General features: G+C 48.4%; 1 protein-coding gene across 4 annotated transcripts in view; it reads right to left on the bottom strand.

Moving 5' to 3' along the window:
- Nucleotides 1-3,362: 3,362 nt before the first annotated feature.
- sema6cb (semaphorin 6Cb) overlaps nt 3,363-23,603 on the bottom strand; it is an 84,498-nt gene continuing 64,257 nt past the window's right edge. For 3 of the 4 annotated variants that reach the window (XM_084026795.1, XM_084026796.1, XM_084026794.1), the window contains 10 exons: nt 23,168-23,385; nt 22,951-23,082; nt 22,690-22,845; nt 18,987-19,163; nt 18,637-18,798; nt 15,946-16,023; nt 13,334-13,392; nt 12,843-12,893; nt 10,764-10,919; nt 3,363-6,773 (listed from right to left, as the gene is read on the bottom strand). In XM_084026795.1, coding sequence (XP_083882921.1) covers nt 5,404-6,773; nt 10,764-10,919; nt 12,843-12,893; nt 13,334-13,392; nt 15,946-16,023; nt 18,637-18,798; nt 18,987-19,163; nt 22,690-22,845; nt 22,951-23,082; nt 23,168-23,385 — 2,559 coding nt within the window. In that variant the 3' untranslated portion in view covers nt 3,363-5,403. The remainder of the gene's footprint in view (nt 6,774-10,763; nt 10,920-12,842; nt 12,894-13,333; nt 13,393-15,945; nt 16,024-18,636; nt 18,799-18,986; nt 19,164-22,689; nt 22,846-22,950; nt 23,083-23,167; nt 23,386-23,603) is intronic. The other variant, XM_084026797.1, reaches the window with a different exon arrangement.

Here is a 23,603-nt window from a genome sequence, read left to right on the forward strand (position 1 = left end):
AGGAGCAGTGATTTTAACTTCTGCCTTTTTCATAGAAGCAAGTGAAACATAAAAACAACCGTCTGTCAGTGCCAGTGATTATTTCACTGGGTGACGGGTCTCCATAGTGAAATATGGCACCAGCTCCTCCATGGCCCTTCGCAGCCTTTTCCAGCAGAGACATAATGAATTGTGATGCCGGCTGTCAGGGAGCCCAACCGGAGCACAGACGTTGGGAATGGAAAGTCCTTCTGGAGGCGTAGCATGATTCCACTGTAGATGGATTTTTTCGGGAGGCTGAAGGGTTGTGGCGAAAGTGCGGGAGGTCACGCGGGAACGGCTGACAACACAAAAACCCATTTAAAGGGGTAAAAAAACCCTCCATGGAGTTACCAGCCGGGGAGATTAGGGGAGCTCGGGGAGCGCTACTGTAATTGGAAAATGTTTTTTTCTCTGTCAATCACACCATGATGTTTTCTCACCATGTTCTCTTTTTTCCCCGTCATCTAAAGTGCAGACAAGGTCAAAGCCAATAATTGGATTAGAGATCAAAATATTTTGTGGAAAAATGTCTCGGGGGTGTGGAGGGGGGGGGTGGGGGGGGTGGTCAGACTCACCTGTAACTGATGACATCAGGGCTTCAACATGGAGAGAACAGATGGAGTTGATGAAGCTCCTGGAAAAGAAGAAGAATTCACATCACTTTTGCCTGCTGTATAGAAAAATAAATGCCAAATACGTTTTTGTTTTACCCCTTGGTTTTTAAATCAATTTCCCAAAGATACCCAAAGATGTGTCCACACCACCCGGTGAAAACAACTTAAATGTGGAATTGCCGATCAGCGCGATCGATTGTCTTTAACGAGAATGAGATGAAAGTGGTGCTGGGGTGTTTAACAAGCTCAAATTAATGCCTCGTTTTAATGAGGCACTTTCTCACATCTTGTTGTTGTTTGTCTGTTGGCTCCGCCCCCTTGTGTCTCTTTGTTTAACTTTTTATTGAACTCCTCCGTTTAACGTCACAACGCTATGATTTGTGGGTAAACGGCCACGTTACATTGACTGCGGTCAGAGAACCAGACTACACCGTCTCGCTAAGAGCTGATCTGAGACATGACGTTAGTTCATATTTCATACATATTCATATTTTTATACATCTCAAAATACATTTTTTTATTTATGTTGATTATGCGAATTATATTTCCTTTTCATTCCATTAGTTTTTCTGGAAAGACTGCGAGTCTCATCCAGTTGAACTGTGAATTGAACGTGAAAACAGAATCACATTGAATCAGAGCAGCAAGAAGTGAAGTTAACAAAAACATTTTGGACTCTAATTGGTAGAATTACGTCTGCGAGGGGACGTTTCCTCGATCACATGACAGGAGTTCAATGACGACTTATTTCCATCAACACTCATTCATCATCAGCAAAACGCTCCTCCGAGGGGCCGTACGCCATCGATGGCGTTTTACATGGAGGCCGAGAATTATGCTGTTCAATCTCTACCTGCAGCAAACACCGCCTCCTCCTGCTCCTCCTCTTCTTCCCCCATCCCTCCATCATTCCTCGACCTCCATCTCCCCTCCTTCTCTTTCTCCTCCATCCCTCCTCCTCCTCACACACAAACACAGACATGATTATGATGATGTAATAGACTGCAGGGAGGATCATTGATAAACTAATCGATAGCAGCTCATTAGGAGTGTTTGGGCTGAAAGGTCTCCGCCGTCGGAGTCTCCATTTCTATCAGGAGGAAGATTTCAAGTCAATTTTCAAGTCAAATCATCAAATTGAGGGAAATTATCGCAAAGTTTCGCTCGCTGACGTCCTGGAAACGGCGGTAAAAGCTGCTCCGCTGCCTCCGTGTGGCCACCGCAGGTCTTTGAAGTTATTTAGAAATGACCTGCATTCAGCCAGAGGAACCTGCTGAGAGACCAGCAGACACCAGACCAGGACCCTGCTGGTCCATCTCCCTGAATGAAACCAGGACTCAGTGGTGCTGCTGGGAAGATGCTCAGACGTCAGAAAACCTGACTGGAACTGAAGCATTGAACGTTGATGTTCTTGAAACACCCACAATGCACCTTGTTCAACGCTGTAAACGACTGGTTGGGTTTTGTTTTCAGGTTTGAGTTCAAATATGGGAACATGTCGTTAAAACATAACAGCAGACTTTCTTTCAGAAACAACGCAACATAACGACTTTCACACCGGACAGGAACAGAGGTCTCCTGGGTGAAAGTCCTCTTGCCGGACTGATTTTTCTTGTTATTTCTACTTCGTATTAAACGTGTCACAGTCACCTGTCGTGCTGCGGCTCAAATGTCTCACAACACGACCCCGAAGCTCCTGTTTCCTCGCCGTGGGGGTGCGTTCACCACGGGGGTGCGTTCACAACATGATGGTTATTATCTGTTGTGTAACAGCCTGCGGGGGTCATTCCGTCGATGTTTCTCAGCAGTTACAGTCTGATTTCCTCTCTCATACTCCCGAGCTCGGGCCGCTCCGGCTTCTTGGCGGTTGATGGGTTTTTCTCTCCGACTCCTGAACGGCTTTGAATCCGTCCGACTTCCTCAAACCTCGGAGCGCTTTGAACGTGGAGCGAAGAGGAAAAAAGCTCAAAGCACACAAACATGTTTCTACCTGCTAATACATCATTCAACATCTATCGTTTCACCAGGGGCTGCTGGGTAATAACAGGACGTCCATCCTCGCCGACCTCCTGCAGGTTAGTGGGCGGACAAAATAACAGGAACACCTGTCTCATAGCCAAAGCAGTCGCAGAGCGAGTTCCTCCATCGAGGCGTCGGCAGCCTTCAGAGGCAATATTATGAATGTTATGATTTATTATACAGGCTCCATTTCCTCAAATGTTTCCTGGAAAACATAAACGTAGTTTGCTACTAATAATAAGAAAAAGTAATTTCTGCAACGAGTTCTGCATTTAAAGTGAATAATTATAAATGAGGGTAAATTTACAGACCTTACAGGCAAAATAATATTAATAACAGAAAAGTGACACAGTGAGCAGAAGAAGCAGCATCACATCATTTTACTCATTATCGGATTTTTATAACAAAAAAACAATAATGATCTGGTGTTAAAGGATCCTCCTGCAGGGGAACTTTTAAGCTCACCATTTAAAAAAAAGAAAGGATTTGTGTGAATGCATCTAATGAAGCAGAAAACTCACTTTTATGTTGTTGGGCTCGTTGCTTCCACATCACGCACATTTCATGAATACTCATTTTTTTCCCCTAAAACGTTGACTCTCTCATGCAGAAACACGTCCCACGTCAGGACCTTCATGAAGTCTCATGTTTGAGACGTTGAAGACAGAATGTCCTCTGATTATTAGAACACAATCACCAACCAGACGCTTGCATCATGTTTTCTTTATTCCTAGTACAAGAGACATACAATGGATATCTGTGAGACCAAATTCATAGTAATTCAAGAGGCGAAGCTCGAAAAATCAAACAGTAGAAACAGAGCAGTGAATCAATGTATTTACACCAAATCAAATCCTGATGTGAGAGACGGCTGCTGTCGGACCACCCGTCACCGCCAGGGAAACAAACACGCCTCCCCCATCACACGCCGCCGCTGACACAATTCCTCTTCTGAAATATTATTGTTTACACTATTCGATGCTCGGCTGCCGTTAATCATCGACTGTTTCCCCTCCTTTCAACAAACGTTGTGATTGGCTGTATTTTGGGAGTATGAGTAAACTTTCTATCGGGTCAAAAGAGTTCTGGGACATCAATAAAACATCCTTTCAGATACAGTAAATAGTGTCGTGCTGTTTTCACAGAATTGATCATGTTTCCAGACGCCCGCGGTGACCTCTGTGACCCCGGCGCCGCCTTCCCTCAGGGAACGCTCGGCGGACGTTCGGCAGCTCGGCCTCATGGGAAAGACGATCACAGTTCATTGCATACTTCCTAACTCTGTTTATCGGACACCTGGTCACACAGGTGAGTCCTGGTACTCGGAACCTTCACGCCGGACTCTGCGTCCGCTCGCCACGTTTTAACGGAAATAAAACGCCACGTCTCGCCGTTCGTCAGCTTCTACAGACTTCTACTCCAGAAGAACAGCAGGTAACGGAGGAGGAACGGTGAGCTGCTCCTTCACCCACAGTGATGCTAATGCTACTGCTAACAGAAAAACAAGCATGGACCGACAGGGAAAACCTGAACTGGATTCTCCAAACTCCCCCGACCCAAACCCCAAAACCAGACCAAGACAGAACAAAGAGTGAAGGGTTTCATTCCAAAATCAAATTATATATATATATAGTGTTTAATATTACTCAAAATAACATGATAATTTGTACAATTGTAAAAAGATTGAACATATTATTCATTGGTGTTACAATCAGAGTTGCAGCTGTGAGAATGAATATGAGGAATCTGTCGTTCTGGAATGAAACGCTTCCTGAAACCCCGTCACAAACTATTATTAAATAAGGCACACATTTACACATACAGTTAAAAGTTTGGCTAGTAATTATTCCTTTATTTACAACCAATAGCCACAAAGTTGAGAATTAGAATAACTGCAGTCCGTTCTATGATTTATGATCTTCGAGTCGCGGAGCACCGACCTTGTAGAAACATCCTCGGTGACATCACGGATGACATCACATCAAGGAGACGAGAATAGCTGCTTTGTTGAAGTATTTCCTTTCTCCTAACGACACAAACGAATCCGGTTTGGTGTTTTTTAGCCGACTGACTTTGTCTATGGATGAAGTGCATGATTTGGTGTCCCCAAGATATTACCTAGGGGTCGGGGGTCGTTTGATATGCCCAAAGATGAAAGAGTATAGTAAGGCAAAGACTACTTTCAGGGGGATTTGCTGCCTTTTTTCACCACAGGTTACATATACTGCATATGTATATGTATACATATACGGTGTGGATATAAACACACATATATATACACACACATGCATAATATAAACACATTCGGGGGAGGGGCAGGGGGACGGGATACCAACACTACATCAGAAAAAGGTTGAAGCAAAAGCATGAATGTAAGAGTTGGTGGAGCCTCTGGCGTCGTCACGGTGACGGAAGGTTCTTCATCAACGCGTCCAAAAAAAAAAATAAGTTGCATCGTAAATCCACACTGAGGACATGGCAGCCTGATACCAGGAGGTGGCGCCGCGTCACCTGAGTCAGCGGTTCTAGGAGAGGCGAGTAGCTGAGCGATACCAATATGGTACAAAGATATTCGTTGGACAGAAAGAAGAGGGAAAAACAAGTTTGGTTGAGGCGTTTGTCCACAGTGACACTCGGCGGCCACGCCACTCGTTTTCTCGTGAAGGTCCTCGAACTCACTGTTTCCTCCACAGGAAGTTCCTTTAAGAGGACATGAGGAGGGAGATCCCTAGTCCAGGACTTCACCTCCTCAGTAGTTGAACTTGCCCTGCTGGTTGACGGGGGACGTGGCCGGGATGAACAGGGGCTTGGGAGGGACGTCCGGTTTGAGAGAGGAGGCCCGGCGGACGATGGCGCCCCGGTGTTGGACCTCCGGCTGCTCCCCGTTGTAGCTTTGCTGGCGGGACAGGTACCCGTTGGGGATGAGGGGGTAGTGTACCTCGCAGGCGCTGCCCGTCGAGTTCATTCTTGCTAGGAGGGGAGGCGGCTGGTGGGGCCCGCCGTTCCGTTGGCTGAAGCTGTGCTGGCGAGGTATCATCCCTCCGCCCCCTCCCACGGCGTTGGGCATCTTGTTGGCGGCAGCGATCAGCGAGTGCCTCTGGGACGAGTGCCTCCTCTCCAGGGTGGACTGGTGGTGCGAGGGAATGTCCGGGGGGACGTCCATGCGGCGGGTGAGGCTGTCTCGAGGTAAAGTGGATGAGCTGTAGTAGGGCGCCGATTCTGTCTCAGGAATTTGAGGTTGGATGCGGTTGGCGAATGCTAGCTGACCTACGCCGCCGCAGGCCATCAGACCCGATGGGCTCATCAGACCAGATGGGCTCATCAGTCCCGATGGGCTCATCAGACCCGACGGGCTCATCAGCTGGGAGCTCTTGCTGCTGCTCGCCTCGTGGATATGCTTCAGGAGCTCGTCCAGCGAGGTGACCTCCATCACCTTCTGGGAGTAGCTCGGGTACGGCTGCTGAGACAGCACACGCTCAACGTTGTGGATTTTGCGTTCGTCTGGATGGAGGAGACCCGGCTGCCCATTGGACAGGCCGTGGGAGTAGGGGAAGACCTGCTGGTGGAGCAGGGCCGAGCTGGGCCTGGAGCCCACATTGTGGGACTTTGGCTCTTTGGCATTGTTGCAGTTCTGGTTCTTCTCCCACTGGTTCTTGAAGGCTTTCATGCTCTTGATGGGCAGTTCTGGTGTGGAGTCCGGCGTAGGCAGACCCGACAGCTCAGAGGAGTGGTGGAGGTGGTGGTGGTGGTGGGGGTGGACCAGATCTCCCATGGTCATGGCGTGGTGGCCGTTCCTCCTTGCCGGGTGATGCTCTTTGCTGTTGGCGAAGAAGGAGTTGTAGATCTGCGGCGAGGACACCTCCAGCTTGTCGTCCTTACTCTGGCTGTCCAGCAGGCCGTTGAGCTTGGCCAGGCTGCGCAGCGACAGGGCGTGGGGGATCGGGGCCTCGGGGTCTTTGGACAACTTCTTGGTCTTGTGGCCTGTGTGGTTACAGTAACAGGAGACCAGGAAGCCAGAGAGGAAGGCGCCAAGGACGAAGGCCACCAAGACACAAGCGATCAGGAGGGTGTAATGGACACTGTGATTGGCCTTCTCCAGCTCCGGAGGTCGCCTCACCCCTTCAGAGAGAGAGAGAGAGAGAGAGAGAGAGAGAGAGGGAGAGGATACTTCAGTTAGAGAGTAAAGAAACAGATTTTCTAGAGCTAACATGGTCCAGTAGCAGCTGCAACAGACAGGTTATGTTATCTAGATCAATACAGTCTTTCTATGGAGGACCTGGGCTTCCTCGTCAGACTGATGGAGACCAGGAGACCAGAAGAGCACCTGGGCGGGGGGGTTAGAACACCTGGATGGGGGGGTGAGAGCAACTGGACGGGGTGGTGAGAGCACCTTGACCGATGAAGAGCCAAAGATAACCGGTCTGTCCAGCAGCTCAGCGGGCGCCTTTGCACACTCGGATGAGGTCGTCAAACTGTGGTGCGATGAAGCCGTGTGCACCCAGAACGCCCAAGGTGACCTCGCCGAGGTAAATCTAGCGTGTAAGTGTCCTTGGGTCATGTGACCCCGGTGCCGTGCACACCTAATGGCGTGAAAGGAAACGACGGTACGTGGAGCGAAACCTGTCACCTCTTGTAATCAGAGCTCATTTACAAAGACGCTGCCACCATCTGTGGTGTCACAACCTCCTCCCCGCCTTAATGACGGATCCTGTGAAAGTGATTAGTCTGGGGGGGGGGGGCACAAGCTCGACTCAGCAACTAATGAAAGCTTCGTTAAGGAAGGAAAATGGAAAGCGTCTCAATCAGGCCTGATGATAGTGTATGAGATGTTCAGTACACGGTGAGGAAGAGGAGGAGGGATATGAAATCGCAGCAATAATTACAGCCTTCCAGCAAATTTCAATCTTCTGTGAATGAAGTGACCCAGACGTGACAGAATGACGTCATGAACCAACGTTCCTCCCTGAGTGAGTTCTGATGGAGACGGCAATGGATCAGTTGATAACCCTCCGCCAACACCAGCGATATGTGTGTGTGTATGTGTGTATATATATATATATTAATGTGTATATGTGTGTATGTGTTTGTGTGTGTATATGTGTGTGTGTACATGTGTATATATATTAATGTGTATATGTGTGTGTATGTGTGTGTATGTGTATGTGTGTGTATATGTGTGTATGTGTGTATATGTGTGTGTATGTGTGTGTATGTGTGTATATGTGTGTGTATGTATATATGTGTGTGTGTGTGTGTATGTGTGTGTGTATGTGTGTATGTGTATATATGTGTGTGTATGTGTGTATATGTGTTTGTGTGTATGTGTATACGTGTGTGTATGTGTGTGTATGTGTGTATATGTGTGTGTATGTGTATATGTGTATATGCGTGTGTATATATGTATGTATATGTGTGTATGTGTATGTGTGTGTATATGTGTATATATGTGTGTGTATGTGTGTATATGTGTTTGTGTGTGTATGTGTATGTGTGTGTATGTGTGTATATGTGTGTGTATATATGTGTGTATATGTGCGCCTGCTGACTGAGTGAATTTGTACATTTGTTATTAGGAATTTGCATAATCTTCCAGCTTGGCCAATTGGATGCGGTTCAATATCGGCACACGAGTGAAGGTGATCTGGTTTCATTTAACGGATCGGTTCCAGCTGGAGGTCACGAGGTCACGGAGACTAGGTCAGTGTAAAGCTGCCGTATCTACACTGAGCGTGTCGCCTCTGCACACGGAGGACAACTTCAGGGGCGATCCCAGGAGCAGAGCTGTGAAGCTGCTGAGCATCCAACCATCCCAAAACATGTTCCCTCTTTTTTTAAACAGAAAATGTACATTTAATGTTATTCATTCCCACATTTGTGAATATAGAACATCAGACTTTTGGGGAAATCACTGTGACTAGAAATCTGACTTGAATGCTGTGCCATCACTTGGTTTAACAAAGGACTACAAATGAAGTTGTATTAAAATTCAAAGATAATGAGGTATAAAAGTGGATCATTTGGGGGGGGGGGGGGTGGGGTTGTATATTGTTTGTTCAAATATTAAGTCTAAAGTAAACCATAAGTCTGTCTATGGTTTTTTGACCATGTTTAAATGTTTTATGTCAAACACAGACTTAAAAAACACACTGTTATTTGTATATGTTTTTAGGGGGGATATGTGCTCAACGACTTTCTATGAAATAAAGGCCACATTTTGCAGTTTATGTTTTTGAAGTGTTTCACTAGTTTGACCAGAACAAACAAAGTCCAAGTGGTTTTTATTGTGGGGGGTGTAAAATCTAATGTGCTGGTCTGAAACCAGCAGGGTTCAATAAAAACATATGCTGTTTAACATCTTATTACTTTAGAACATTCGGTCAAGCAGAGCACATGCATGGTGGGGTTGTTTGTGTTTTTGTTTACATGCATCACAAAAAAAGAGGGTTTGTTCATTCAGAACTGGTTCTTAAAGAGACGGTACACACCAAAGTTCTCCAGTCTGGGGGTCAAATGTCTGATCCATAATCCACATGGAGCCTCTTTGGGGTGAACTGTCCCTTTAAGAGAGACGGAGAAACCGCCTGCAGGTCAAACACTTGACACGGTTTCCGGCCGTCAATGGAAGAGGAAAGGAGGATTCAACGACGTTTGGGTTAGTCCAACCAAGGAAAGGAAAGGGGGACAAACAGGCAGCCTAACACCTTTAAGGTGAGTTTTTACAGCACAATGCAGAGTGTAACGATATAACGATGTGGCGGTGTAACAGCTAAGTAGCTAACTAGCATTGGTAGCGTGGTAGAGACCTGTCAATCAGCAGGTAAGCCCCGCCCCCTAAAGCATCTCCTACTTTCTGGTCTGTTGGACTCTAAATGGACCTGTCAATCAGCAGGTAAGCCCCGCCCCCTTAAGCATCCTCTGCTTTCTGGTCTGTTGGACTCTAAATGGACCTGTCAATCAGCAGGTAAGCCCCGCCCCCTAAAGCATCCTCTGCTTTCTGGTCTGTTGGACTCTAAATGGACCTGTCAATCAGCAGGTAAGCCCCGCCCCTTAAAGCATCCTCTGCTTTCTGGTCTGTTGGACTCTAAATGGACCATAATGTACTGCTGGATTAAAAAAAACTTGAAACTTTGGAGACCATAAACTCATGTTTACAATGTTTACTGAGATCACCCCCTGGTGGCCTGCAGAGAGAATGACAGTTTAAGGACCTTCAGCGTCGGCTTCACTTCTCAGAACCAGAATTCCACTAATTATTCTGATTAATAGAAGCTGAAGTTGGAACTTTGGCTACTTTAAACTTTAATGTTTTAGCTGCAGAGAGAGAGAGGGACAGAGAGAGAGAGAGAGACAGAGTCTCTCAGACACATTGAGGATCTTCATTGCTGACGAGATAAATAAAAGATGAGTTGAGGCGGCGAGGGAACGCAGCTGATGGACTCAGCTTCTCCACTTGATTTGAGGAGTTAATTAGAGGTGTTGTATTTATTACAAGTCATTAAATCGTCCTCGTCTGCTGCATGGAGTGGATATACTGGGCATCGTCTACCTGGACGCCCATTGCAGCGTGATATCGAACACTTATCAGTCACGCCCGTCTCACGGCGGCGTTCGCTCAGTGGAACCACCGAGCGTGGCGACTAACGAAGCACCCGGATCAAGAACATCGATTAGCAAAGCTTCGTGCCGTCCCTGAAGAGAGATGGTTAACTGTTAGTGAGCTGATGGCAGCCATGTTTCACCCTGGAAGAACTGAACCTGCATGACCTCATCACATGACCTCCTGAGCGTTCTGAGCTACTTCCTGCTTTTAATGCTCACGACTCGTTTTCTCATCAGCGACTCATCAGAAATGTGGAAGAAATCAGGATTTTTTTTGTCTCAGATGGAGGATGCTGTTCTGAATTTGCCTCCATTTTTACATCAGCTGTTTGGAGTGAGTGCCGTCGCCATGGAAACGCAGGTCTGATGACGGCGTGTTGTTCTACCAGAGTGAAACAGAGTGTTTGTTGTTAGTGTTCAGTCTGGTTAGAAGCGTACGATGAGGCGTTCAGGGCCCAGCGGTGCAAAACCCTGCAGGGTCACCGAGGACGGACATCCCCCCCCCCTTACCCTCCATCTCCACACTGATTGGCTCCGAGTCAGGTGACCCTTGTTCCCCCACAGGGGGCGGGCCATCGGGACCTGTACCTCTTTCAGGGTCACCTGCCTCCTTTGGGAATGCCGCCCCATGATTGGTTGTGCTGGCGCTTGTGGGTGTGGTCTTCCCTGTGGTTGTAACGAAGGGGGGGAGGGGGGGGGGGGGGAGGATGAGGGGGAGGGGGCAACAGAGTGAGTGATTAGTGAAACATGAATCAGCCCGTCACCCGTTAACACAAAGAACCAGTGATGACATCACGGCGACCACGGAGCAGAAGTTCAGTGATGACATCACAAAGTTTATTTTCTCTTCAGAAAACCGGGATTTCCATGAATTCTCCGCTAAAGCTCTTGCTGTGCTGCGGTCCGAACCTAATCCAGTCCTTTAGGGACCGGTCTGCTCTGATCCTTTAGGGACCGGTCTGCTCTGATCCTTAAGGGATCCTTAAGGGTCTACAGGATTTCAGGGGCCTCGTTGGCAGAAACGTAACAGGAAGTCAAAGCTGCTAACTTCTTTCGTGATCAAGGTTACAATACTGTTGCTACGACAACTAAATAATAATAATACATTTATTTACTACGATTGCTAAATAATAATAATACATTTATTTATTACGATTGCTAAATAATAATAATACATTTGTTTACTACGATTGCTAAATAATAATAATACATTTATTTATTACGATTGCTAAATAATAATAATACATTTATTTACTACGATTGCTAAATAATAATAATACATTTATTTACTACGATTGCTAAATAATAATAAAACATTTATTTACTACGATTACTAAATAATAATAAAACATTTATTTACTACGATTACTAAATAGCGGTGGGCGGAGTGGCGGACATCATCACTTCTATTTAGAAGGATTGTTATTCTCAGCGTGAGACGGATGATCAGATTTCTGTCCATTTTACTGTTGATGAGAACAAAAAGGCCAAAAGTAACCTTCGATGAGAGACACAGACAGGTGGTTATCTGTCTCTCTCTCTCTAGCCCCTTTTAGACAGATGATTCCACCATCATGGCAGAAAGCCGAGTCAAAATATGCGCGAACCGGAGCGTTCATATAGAACTTTGTGTGTCTGTGTAGATAGCACCAAACAGGCAGGCGGGGGTTTTATTGTGAAGGAACAGGCAGGCGGGGGTTTTATTGTGAAGGAACAGGCAGGCGGGGGTTTTATTGTGAAGGAACACTGATGATTGATCTTAAAGGCTTCAGAGTGAATCAGTAGATTGAGCAGAGAGAAGATCCGGCGGGTTGAGAAGTTCAGACGGAGCTGTGGATGAACCCGCCGCGATGAACCCGGCGTGATGAACGGGAGGGTTCCTCCGGCGGGGAGGCTTCACACACCACTGAGGCATTGTGGGTCTGTGGCGGCCCAAAGCCGAAGAGGACAAAGCGGCCCCTGTTCTGGGCGAAAGGATGGATGTTTCTGCTGAGCCGTAATGGCCAACGGCTCCCAGCACGCCGGCTCCCAGCCGACATGGATCACTGTGTTCGTCCGCCGACTTTCAACAAATTAAGTTTGTTCAGATAGAAGCGACGCGGCCGACTGTTCTCAATGATGCGGTGTGAAGATCGGCCAAATGCCGCCTCAGTCCCATCGAAGCAGCTATTCTGGACGTGGGGGGGTGGGGGGGGTGGGGGGGGTTGTCTAGTGGGACGTGACGGGGATGATGATTCTTCCTGATTCAGGGCTTTAGGCTGCCGGCCAGTGGAGATCCGTCAAAGGACTGATGCTTCAATGTTTACACTGGTGAGAAGGACGAGGAGGAGGAGGAGGAGGAAGGGAGGAGGAGGAGCTCCGGCCATTAAGAGCCTGGATGACAGATTTGAGATGAAGATGTGTGATGGAGGAAGAACTGAACATGTGACCCTCTGATTAAAGCAGCTGAGAATCCTTCAATTTTAACCTCCAAACTGAATAGTCGTGGTTGTTAGCCCTTAGCCCGTTAGCCTGTTAGCCTTTAGCCCGTTGGCCTTTAGCCCGTTAGCACTCCAGCTACATGAAACAGATAGAGACACGTTCACTGACCATACGCAGAATCCAGCGCCGTGTTCTGCTTGCGAGTGGTCGCCATGACGTCTGGAGGAGGAGAACAGAAGAGAGTCAAGGTGACATCACAGGGTTGAGTGCTTATGAATGGTTAAGAATCCTGATTTCTGCCAAGTGGAAATATTAAGTGCAGGTACGGCCCTAGTTCACCGTAGTATTATTATTATTATTATTAATAATAATTAATAAAGCAAACCAAAGATCCAATACAAGGAGATATTTGCTGTGGGATCATCCACCTAGAATTTTTTTTTTATCAAAATCAAACAATTTCATTATTTTTGGACCATAATACTGGTGATACACAGAGACGGGATCCGGGTCAGTCTGTGGTGGTCTGGTTGCTCCTAGAGCCCCCACAGGGTCTGAGCTGAGGGGGTTTCTAGTGAACCTGCATGGTCCTGCATCGTGGCTTCATGCATACAGCTGATGACCCTGTATTTCTTATGTAATAAATCAATGTTTCTCACCGTGGCAGGTATCAGGACGCTGATGGGAACCGTTCTCCACATCCTGTTCAAAGCCGACTCTGCAGACACACACACACACACACACACACACACACACACACACACACACAGAGAGAGAGAGAGAGAGAGAGAGAGAGAGAGACATCAGTAAATCTGCATCAACGGTCCGTTTCTAACAAACTCCTCTCCAGTTTCCCAGAATGCTTATGTTGATGAGGAGGAAAAGCACCGGAACAAAAGCTGAGCTGTTTTTGAGTCCGTTCAAGGTTGTTAAGGTCGCAGAGGTCGTTAAGGTCGCCGCGGCGGATCCGAGGGGGGAATCTCAGACCTTCAACAAGGTCGCATATCAGAGACTCCAGATTCCAGGAGTTTTTGATTGTTGAAAAACGTGTTGTAATGTACTTCCTGTGTGTGTCCAGAATCCACCTTTAACTCACGCAGAGTTCATGAGTCACGTTCTAGTTTCTGCTCTTCGTCTCGGCTTCCAGGCCTCAAACATCGGCAGCACAAACTTTGTTTTCTTGAAAAGAAAAACTGAAATGAAAAGCAGATGTTTTCTACTTTGGAACTGAAAAACTCAAGTCTCCCTCCTCCTCTTCCTTCAGACTCTCTCTCTCTGTCGGGGATCAGATATTTGGGTCTGGTCCCGACCCTCTGGACTGTCTCTCCTGTTGTGGTCGACTGTTTTCCGCCAAGTTGCCGTCCTGCATGCTGAACGCCGACTCATAAATCAAACATCCGCCGCCATAAAGCCACATCAGCACGTTCTCTCTCTCTCTCTGTCCGAGCAGGACTTCCTGTCCTTGTGAGGACCCTCCAGTCAGACCAGAGACACAACCTGGACCTCAATTACAACCTGGACCTCAATTACAAACCTGGACCTCAATAACAACAACCCCGGACCTCAATTACAACCCTGAACCTCAATTACAACCTGGGCCTCAACCCTGGACCTCAATTACAACCATGGACCTCAGTTACAACCATGGACCTCAATTGCAACAACCCTGGACCTCAATTGCAACAACCCTGGACCTCAATTACAACCCTGGACCTCAATTACAACCCTGGACCTCATCTACAACCCTGGGCCTCAATTATAACCCTGGACCTCAATTGCAACAACCCTGGACCTCAATTACAACCCCGGACCTCAATTACAACCCTGGACCTCAATTACAGCCCTGGACCTCAATTACAACAACCCTGAACCTCAATTACAACAACCCTGAACCTCAATTACAACAACCCTGGACCTCAATAACAGCCCTGGACCTCAATAACAACAACCCTGGACCTCAATTACAACCTGGACCTCAATTACAACCCTGGACCTCAATTACAACCTGAACCACAATTACAACCTGGACCACAATTACAACCTGGACCACAATTACAACCTGGACCTTAATTACAACCTGGACCTCAATTACAACCCCGGACCTCAATTACAACCTGGACCATATTTACAACCTGGACCTTAATTTAAATCCTTTAAGTCACAACAACGTTACAAACTGCGTTTTCATCTCGCTGCCCAACTACACCTGGAATAAACCAAAACATAATTTCTATAAAAATCTCCTCAAAAGCAGAATCTTTAATTATCATCAAACCTTCACTGCTGGTTATCCTGTTCTGAGTGTCGCAGCTCAACAGGAAGTAGATCATCAGATTAACCACGCCCCGCTGTGCTGCACAACCCACCTGGAAAACCAACTGTTTATTGTAAAACGTTCATTTCAAACGTCTTCCTGAAGGTTAGTGGGACGAGTCGTTGTCTTTAGATATTTTAGGATCTCTATAAGATATACAAATACACTTTTATAAGTGTTTTACCTCCCGGCGTCTGTGATGATTAGTTTATGATTGAATAATAAACGCCGCTGACTAACTAGGAGTCGGTAACGAGGGACGGATGCTGTCTGAAAGCATTTCCTCTCACTGAGCCTGAAGACCTGAGAGCAGCGCGGTGAGCTCTTATTCTGAAAGACGAGCAGGAGAAACGGCAGCTGTAAAACTCGGTTATTATCCCCGATATAAACACAAGAGTAAACAATAACTGTGTTGAAGCTACAGACTGTAAATACAGATGGATGTCAGCTCCTCAACCAGAGGCCTGACATGTTTATGGCCTCCTGGCGGATGCCGTTCAGGTCATAAAGCCCTCCATGTTAGTGGCTGGGAAACGGCACGGAATGAAAAATCAACATTCATCAATGTCAGATTCTATTTCTTCTGTTCCTTTGGTGTTTGTTTTCTTGTTAGTGAGGTTTATATGAAGACCGTATATGAAGATGCTTCTATGCTTCATACATTCACTATATATGTGTATAGAACCAGTCGGCAGCTGATTCAAACAGACACCAGCACAGTTCTGCATTGTGTTTGATTCGATTAAATTCCACTATAAACAGAATCTCTCGCACAATGCATCAGCAACGCTTCAAGTGCTGCAACGCATATAAGAGTGTCGCAGTCAGAAGCAGGAAGACAGGAGCAGCACACAGACAGGTTCACAGTCAGCTCGGACTCGGTGGTGATGATGTAACCGCGGCGCTGGTGACATCATCACTCCTCCGGTCGTCAGCGACGGAGAGAGAGAAACTTACTTGGAGCCGGCAGAGACGGTGACGCAGCTGCCCGACTTCAGCCAGACGCAGTACGGGTCCCGTGAAGACAGACAGGTCCTGGACAAGAGACGGACAGGGAGACAGACGGGTCAGAACGGGGCGGTGGCGACATCACCCCTCAACCCAGAACAGGAAGTTCACACAGTTCATGTCAGTGACGGCGTTATAATAGACTCGTTACATCATATCATGACATCATAGCGTCTTTTCAAAATAAACTTCACAGCTTAGTTCAGGAGTTAAGTTAGCTAAGCATCCGGTTGAGGTTGACTGACTATCGAGTCACGTGACCAACGACTGACGTGACCAACAGCGCTTCCTTTTCGTTGGACACTAACGGCGGTCTGCTGGGTGAAAGTCCTGTTTGTTTCCCTCCATCTGTGGACTATCTCTCTCTTTCTACTACATCTGTTGTTTTACCCAGAATGCAGCAGGTGTCTGTGTGACATAGCAGAGCTTCGGTTGCCGAGGGGATCAGCTGACTGATGACACATCGACATTGTTGGCGAGGAGAACCGTTTCTCTGTCAGCTAAAAAAAAAAAAGATTTCTGAAACATGATTCTGTAGAAAACATGTCGCTGGAGAAACAGGACCCTGAACTAACGGCGGGCGGCGACGGTAAACATCTGACAGAGACATTAGAATTATTTACAGCCGGGTTGTTTTCTTTATTATGTTAGATTGTCTTCTCATTAATCTGGGACGGTCCACCTTAAATCTCCGAAGGTCTCGTTGCCGTGAACGTGGCAACGCTGCAATAACAATAACTGGTTCCTATTAGAGCCGTGACTTGCTGAAAACTGTTCATATAAAAAGAAGAAATCTCTCCGGAGTTCAAAATCCACCGGATCAACAGATCTGCGGCTGCTTTTGCCCTTTTATTGTATTTCTTTATTAAAAACTCCCGTTTCCTCCAGTTCTGGTGGAAACGGAGCGTTTCTGGAAGCCAATATTGGCAGCAAGGCCTCGAGTGGGAAGAGAAACCTGACGACTGTAGAGGGGGAGGAGGACACAAGCTGAGAGAGAGAGAGGGAGAGAGATCTGTCGGGTGGTAAAGGAGGATGTGGGGGCTGAAACCTGACCCCCCTGGCCAGAGCTGATGAGGTTTATGGGGCCCCTAATCCCAGGATGAGGTGTGCTGGAGCTCCGGTCTCTAGAAGGATTTGGGGATGTATTCGTCCGTTAGACCGGCCCTTTCCATTCTCTCCCTTCTCCTCCTCCTCCTCCTCCTCCTCCTTTGCTCTCCTCCTCTTCTCCTCCCTTGTTCAGGAGAACACAACACAACACCATCAGCTGGCTCGCAGCCAATCAGCTGGATCCAATTTCTGACAAAACACTGCTGAGAGCTTCTGCAGCGGAGACGTAGCATGCTACAGGGGCTTAGCATGCTACGGGGGTGGGGGGGGGGTTAGCATGCTACGGTGGGGTTCGCATGCTACGGGGATCTGTGTTCCCCGTGGGAGCCACGGAGAGATCCTGCCTCTGGGTCTAAGGGGAGAGAAAAGGGGGGAGAGACATGAGGCCAACATTCCTCACAGCCCCAAAAATAGATCCCGAAGCTGGGGAGTGAGTCCATTAAGTGGGTCTGGAACCAGCTGGGACTGGAACCAGCTGGGTCGGGAACCAGGCCCGACAACCCACATGGCTGCAGACAAAGCTGGAAGGCTCATAAACAGCAGCGATGTTCTGTATCGTCACGTTGACACCCCCGGCAGCAACCGACGGCACCCGGATTTACGGGCCGATGAGTTCAGCGTAGTTTATTCACCTTGACGCTTTTTGGGGCGAGCAAGCCCCGCCCCCGTAAACCTGCGAACCCGGCATATGACGGACCACCATCTGCTCCCAAAGCCTGGGACGGCATCAGCAGTGGTGGATTTCTCAGATCGGTGGCTGCGGAGGAAACTGGAGCCGCCTGGCAGCGGCGCCACCTTTTTCTCGCCGATTACACGCCGAGGAAAGCGTGATTCATGCAGCACTTCTGGGCTGCAGCGCTGGGTGTGGTCCGGGACCGGGTCTGGGTCCAGGGCTGCTTGGAGACCATCCAAAACATACAACTGCTTTTCTTCTTCCACATTTTCCAGCCAAGACCCATTTTATTCTCCTGGTGCAAACTTCTCGTGTTATCAGGTCGCCTGAAGGGGAAACACATGACTTCACATGTGATTCACACGCTTCTTCCAGCTTCCAGCTCCTTTTTAATAACTTCACTTCACTCTGGAGCCGGCGGTCGTCTGCGTCCATGTAAGGGAACGGAAACGTGGCCCGGATCCTCCGGAGGGATCTGGAGTCATTCGCAGGCCAGACGGCAGGATTCATATCTGCAGTGTGTTGTGGGTTGGCCTCGGGGGTCTCCTGCATCCAGGAGGGAACCGGATCAGATGTTGAGGGCCCTCGGGGGGTCGCCTCGGCCAACCTTCAGTCACAAGTTCCCGACCTGTCGACGGGTAAATCTAGAGCGCTACCGTCTCCATGACAACAGTAAGTCTGCTGATGGTGAACCCAAGGACGGAGACCTGACCGGAGACCTGAACAGAGACCTGAACAGAGACCTGACGGGAGACCTGAACGGAGACCCGAATGGAGACCTGAACGGAGGCGTTCTGCTGGTTTTCATTCAACAGTGTTTAATCAACCAATCACAACGGTGCCTGGCGGCGGTGACTCACTTCCTGCAGTTGCTGTAGTCGGAGCAGCGGCTCAGCGGCACGCGGATCACGCAGCCGGTGAACGCCACGAACAAGGCGTGATGGTCCCGATCCAGCTCCAGACCCAGGACCCTCCTGTCCTCCAGACCCAGGACCCTCCTGTCCTCCCCACGGACGTTACATCTAGGAGGAGAGAGAGAAGGGTTTCAGAAAAACAGGAAGTCGACTGACAGAACTTTTTTCACCGCCGTCGTGAGAAATAAACTCTAAACTGTCAAAACCCTAAAAGTTATTCTCGTACTTTTTTTTATCAAAATTTGTTTGATTTGTTTGGTTTTAATGAAGTATTATAGAGATTGTGTAGAACTGACTTGTCGGGGTTGTAGACGTCCACGTCCTCCAGCAGCAGCGTGCTGAACGAAGCGTTGGACCCCTCCGTGCTCGCCAGCACCTTCAGCAGGTGGCCGTTGTCCGAGCCCAGGAAGACCACCGTGTAGTTCTTGTACGGTCCGGCGGACGTATCCACGGCGATCTGGGTCAACTTGAACCTGCAGAGGAACACATTTAATAGATATAACAAACAAAAAACAAATGCATATCAGAAAAGAAAGAAACATATTTTATTAAATCGATTTTAATTCATTTTCATTTCAATTGCACTTTTATTCAATATTTACTACATAAGCATTTGTCTTTAAAAAACCTGTTTATAGCTTCAACTTTACGAGTATTATTTGTATTTTCTATTATTTTTTATTTCTCACTTTCTCTCTGTAGTTTGTTTTGATTCCTGTTTTTGTTTTTGTAAAGCTCTTCATTCTGCATTAAAATGATGAAAAGTGGGACATAAATAAAGTTTATTAATGTTACTATTATACATATTGATATATTTGTGGGGAAACCGTGCAGATCTCGTAAATGGAAGCTGTCACTTCCTTCATGCTGACGTTAATTAGAGACGAGAGTCGCGTCGACAGACGGAGGTGAAGGATGAACTCCTCGTCTGACAACATCAGATTCAATCAGTCGCTTCATGTAGCAGCCCGATACACCTCCATCTCATCCCTCCATCCTCGCATCCCTCCATCCTCTCCATCCTCATCCCTCCATCCTCTCATCCCTCCATCCTCTAATCCTTCCATCCTCTCATCCCTCCATCCTCATCCCTCCATCCTCTCATCCCTCCATCCTCTAATCCTTCCATCCTCATCCCTCCATCCTCTCCATCCTCATCCCTCCATCCTCTAATCCTTCCATCCTCATCCCTCCATCCTCATCCCTCCACCCTCATCCCTCCATCCTCTCATTCTTCCATCCTCATCCCTCCATCCTCGCATCCCTCCATCCTCTCATCCCTCCATCCTCTCATCCCTCCATCCTCATCCCTCCACCCTCATCCCTCCATCCTCTAATCCTTCCATTCTCATCCCTCCATCCTCTCATCCCTCCATCCTCATCCTTCCATCCTCGCATCCCTCCATCCTCTCATCCCTCCATCCTCATCCCTCCATCCTCTAATCCTTCCATCCTCATCCCTCCATCCTCATCCCTCCACCCTCATCCCTCCATCCTCTCATTCTTCCATCCTCATCCCTCCATCCTCGCATCCCTCCATCCTCTCATCCCTCCATCCTCTCATCCCTCCATCCTCATCCCTCCACCCTCATCCCTCCATCCTCTAATCCTTCCATTCTCATCCCTCCATCCTCTCATCCCTCCATCCTCATCCTTCCATCCTCGCATCCCTCCATCCTCTCATCCCTCCATCCTCATCCCTCCATCCTCATCCCTCCATCCTCTCATCCCTCCATCCTCATCCCTCCATCCTCATCCCTCCATCCTCTAATCCTTCCATTCTCATCCCTCCATCCTCTAATCCTTCCATCCTCATCCCACCATCCTCATCCCTCCATCCCCCGTAGTATCCCCCAGTATATAAAGGGCACCTTGAGTGCAGCTGACGGATGGATGAGCTTTACTTTCTACAGACTACAAACTTCCTGTAATGAAGCCGGTCTAGACTCTTCCTGATCCAGGTCTCCCTTCGTCCCCCCAGATGGTCCCAGGGACGCTGTCTTCCTCATGGGCCTGATGAGCACGTCGCCGCGACGACAGCCTGATGTGCTTCTGGTTAGGTTTCATTTATCTCGCTGCTCTCTGGGGAGAGACGCCAGATGTGATGCTTTCAGCGCCAGATGTGCAGCGTTTCCCCCGACGTGGAGCCGCGGGAGCGTCTGGCTGGTTGTCAGTCTGGCTCTGCTTCAGGAGGAGGCACCTGCATACTGTCTGTCTGCCTACCTGCCTGTCTGTCTGCCTGTCTGGCTGAATACACCGCTGGAGTTGGCCTGCATCCTTGGTGGAAAAAAATGCTGCAAAACGGCGCTGTAGGACCTCCAGATGGTAGAAAATACAACAACGTGCACTCTAGCTGCATTTAAATGGAACAACATGATATCGAGTCCCAGGTCCAAGTCCCAGGTGCAAGTCTCAGGCCCAAGTCCCAGCCCCGAGTCCCAGATCCGAGTCCGAGTCCCAGCCGCGAGTCCCAGCCGCGAGTCCCAGGTCTGAGTCACAGTTCCAAGTCCCAGCCCCGAGTCGCAGGTCCGAGTTGCAGGTCCGAGTCACAAGTCGAAATCCCTGCCCCGAGTCCCAGGTCCGAGTCACAAGTCGAAGTCCCAGCCCCGAGTCCCAGGTCTGAGTCACAGGTCCAAGTCCCAGCCCCGAGTTGCAGGTCTGAGTCGCAGGTCCTAGTCGCAGGTCCGAGTCACAGGTCCAAGTCGCAGCCCCGAGTCCTAGCCCCGAGTCCCAGTCCCGAGTCACAGGTCTGAGTCACAGGTCCGAGTCACAGGTCCAAGTCCCAGGTCCAAGTACCAGGTCCGAGTACCAGCCCCGAGTTGCAGGTCCGAGTCACAGGTCCGAGTCACAGGTCCAAGTCCCAGCCCTGAGTCCCAGGTCCGAGTCACAGGTCCGAGTCCCAGCCCCGGGACCCATGTCCGAGTCCCAGCCCCGAGTCGCAGGTCCGAGTCCCAGGTCCGAGTCAGGCTCTGCTGCTGCGTACTGACCGTTACAGAGCAGTTTCTCTTAAAAAGCCTGTTTTATAACAGCAGTCTGGCTCACCGACGTCCAACTAACCCTCCCGTTTCAAAGAAGACCTTCTCAAAGAAGCATCTGAACAAGAACTCTGCACGTTTTGGGGGTTTATGATGTAGAGATTTCTGATTATAAATATGTATTTAAGCTGCAAAGTGTTGCATCAATCGATGAGTCGTTCGGAATATCAGCACAAATTCTGTTTAATTATTTTTTTAAATATTGTCGTCTGGCAGAAACACCAACATTTTCTGGTTGTAGCTTCTCCTTGAAGAGAATTACTGATTTCTCTGTCTTACATCAGTGGAGCTGAATATCTTTGAAAATGAGACATTTGAAGATTTAAGCACCTCATTAAGACCGAATGCTGATCTCGCTGTAAGGAACCAGGTTATGAATCAGTCCCAGTTTAATACTCAAGCCTCTATGTGACCTCCAAAAGTCAGAGAGAAGTTTGACTTTTTCTTCTTGTTTGTCATAAGAGCTGCAGGATCCAGATCCAGCTTCCCGTCTGGCTCCTCCTCCAACCAGCTGAGAGCCAACATGGACGCCATGTTGCTGGAGGACCAGGATGTACTACTGGGCCTACTGGGGGGAACGGGGGAACAGGAGTACGGGAGAACCAGAACCAGGACTCCTCAGACTGTCAGACCCTGCTGTGTTTTAAATGAAAGGTTTTGTAAAGGGACTCTGTTGCTCGGAAACAATGCCGCTTTTGTCCACAGGGGGCGCCACAATCAACGAGAAACGAAACTAAAGTTCCTTTCTGTTGCTTTAATATGGAAAATAATTGGTTTGGATGATTTATGATTCAAATTATGGTTTATTTTGTAGCCTTTCATATTATATTATTATATTTAGAACGTGGACTCTAACTAATGTGTTTTCAGTATTCATGCTCGATTAACTCATTAATCAATTATTGATTTGCTTTGACGCTCGGAGATGCCGGCCCAGCAGACCATTATTAAAGCAGTCCCAGACCTGCTGGTGGTCCGGGTGAAGTAGGGTCTGTTGTTGACGGAGGGGACCGACTCGTCCATCAGCGGGTAGGACTTGATGAAGGTCAGGGTGTCGTCGGGGAACGTGGTGGACGACTTGTAGTCGGCCGCCGAGCCTTCGCCGGCGCAGCATCCCGGCCTGAACAACAACAACAACAACAACAGTGAGTTCATGTCCACGGACGTAGCGGAACAACCGGTATCTGGGAAGGTGACAGGTTGTATTTGAAGATGTGGTTCTCACCTGGGCTTTGGGACCTGGTCCTCGGGAACAGGGGTCCACGCTGTCTCGCTGTTCCTCTGCTCTTTGAACTTCCCACTGAAGGCCTTCTCGATGTCGTCCATGTAGAACGCACAGACGGCCGAGCCCGTGATGCTGTCAGAGGGGTGAGACAGTGTTGTTATAGAGGTGAGACAGTGTTCTGGTCAGGATGAAACAGAACCAGACCCAGCATGCTGACCTGTTGGCCTGCGTGGTGAAGACCCCCAGCACGGCGGGCCGGCGGTTGACCTGCAGCACGTTGGTGAGCGACTGCAGGACGTCGAAGTAGAAGAAGGAGTCTCCGGGGACGGAGCAGTTCAGCCGCGCCTTCAGGAAGGAGGTCCAGTAGCGCTCCAGCACCCGCGGAGACCCGCCGTTATCGTTCTTACAGACACGGGCCACTCTGGAGAACACCACCTGGGGGGGTCCATAACAACAATATGTTGTTATGGATGGATGTGGGCGGAGTCAACACAGGACATGTGGGCGGGCCCAACATTGAACATGTGGGCGGAGTCAACATTGAACATGTGGGCAGAGTCAACACAGGACATGTGGCGGACCCAACATTGAACATATGGGCGGAACCAACACAGGACATGTGTTATAATTGCTGTTAAAATAATCCCATAAGT

Source organism: Eutrigla gurnardus (genome assembly GCF_963514095.1).
Source record: "Eutrigla gurnardus genome assembly, chromosome: 14".
Lineage (NCBI taxonomy): Eukaryota > Metazoa > Chordata > Actinopteri > Perciformes > Triglidae > Eutrigla > Eutrigla gurnardus.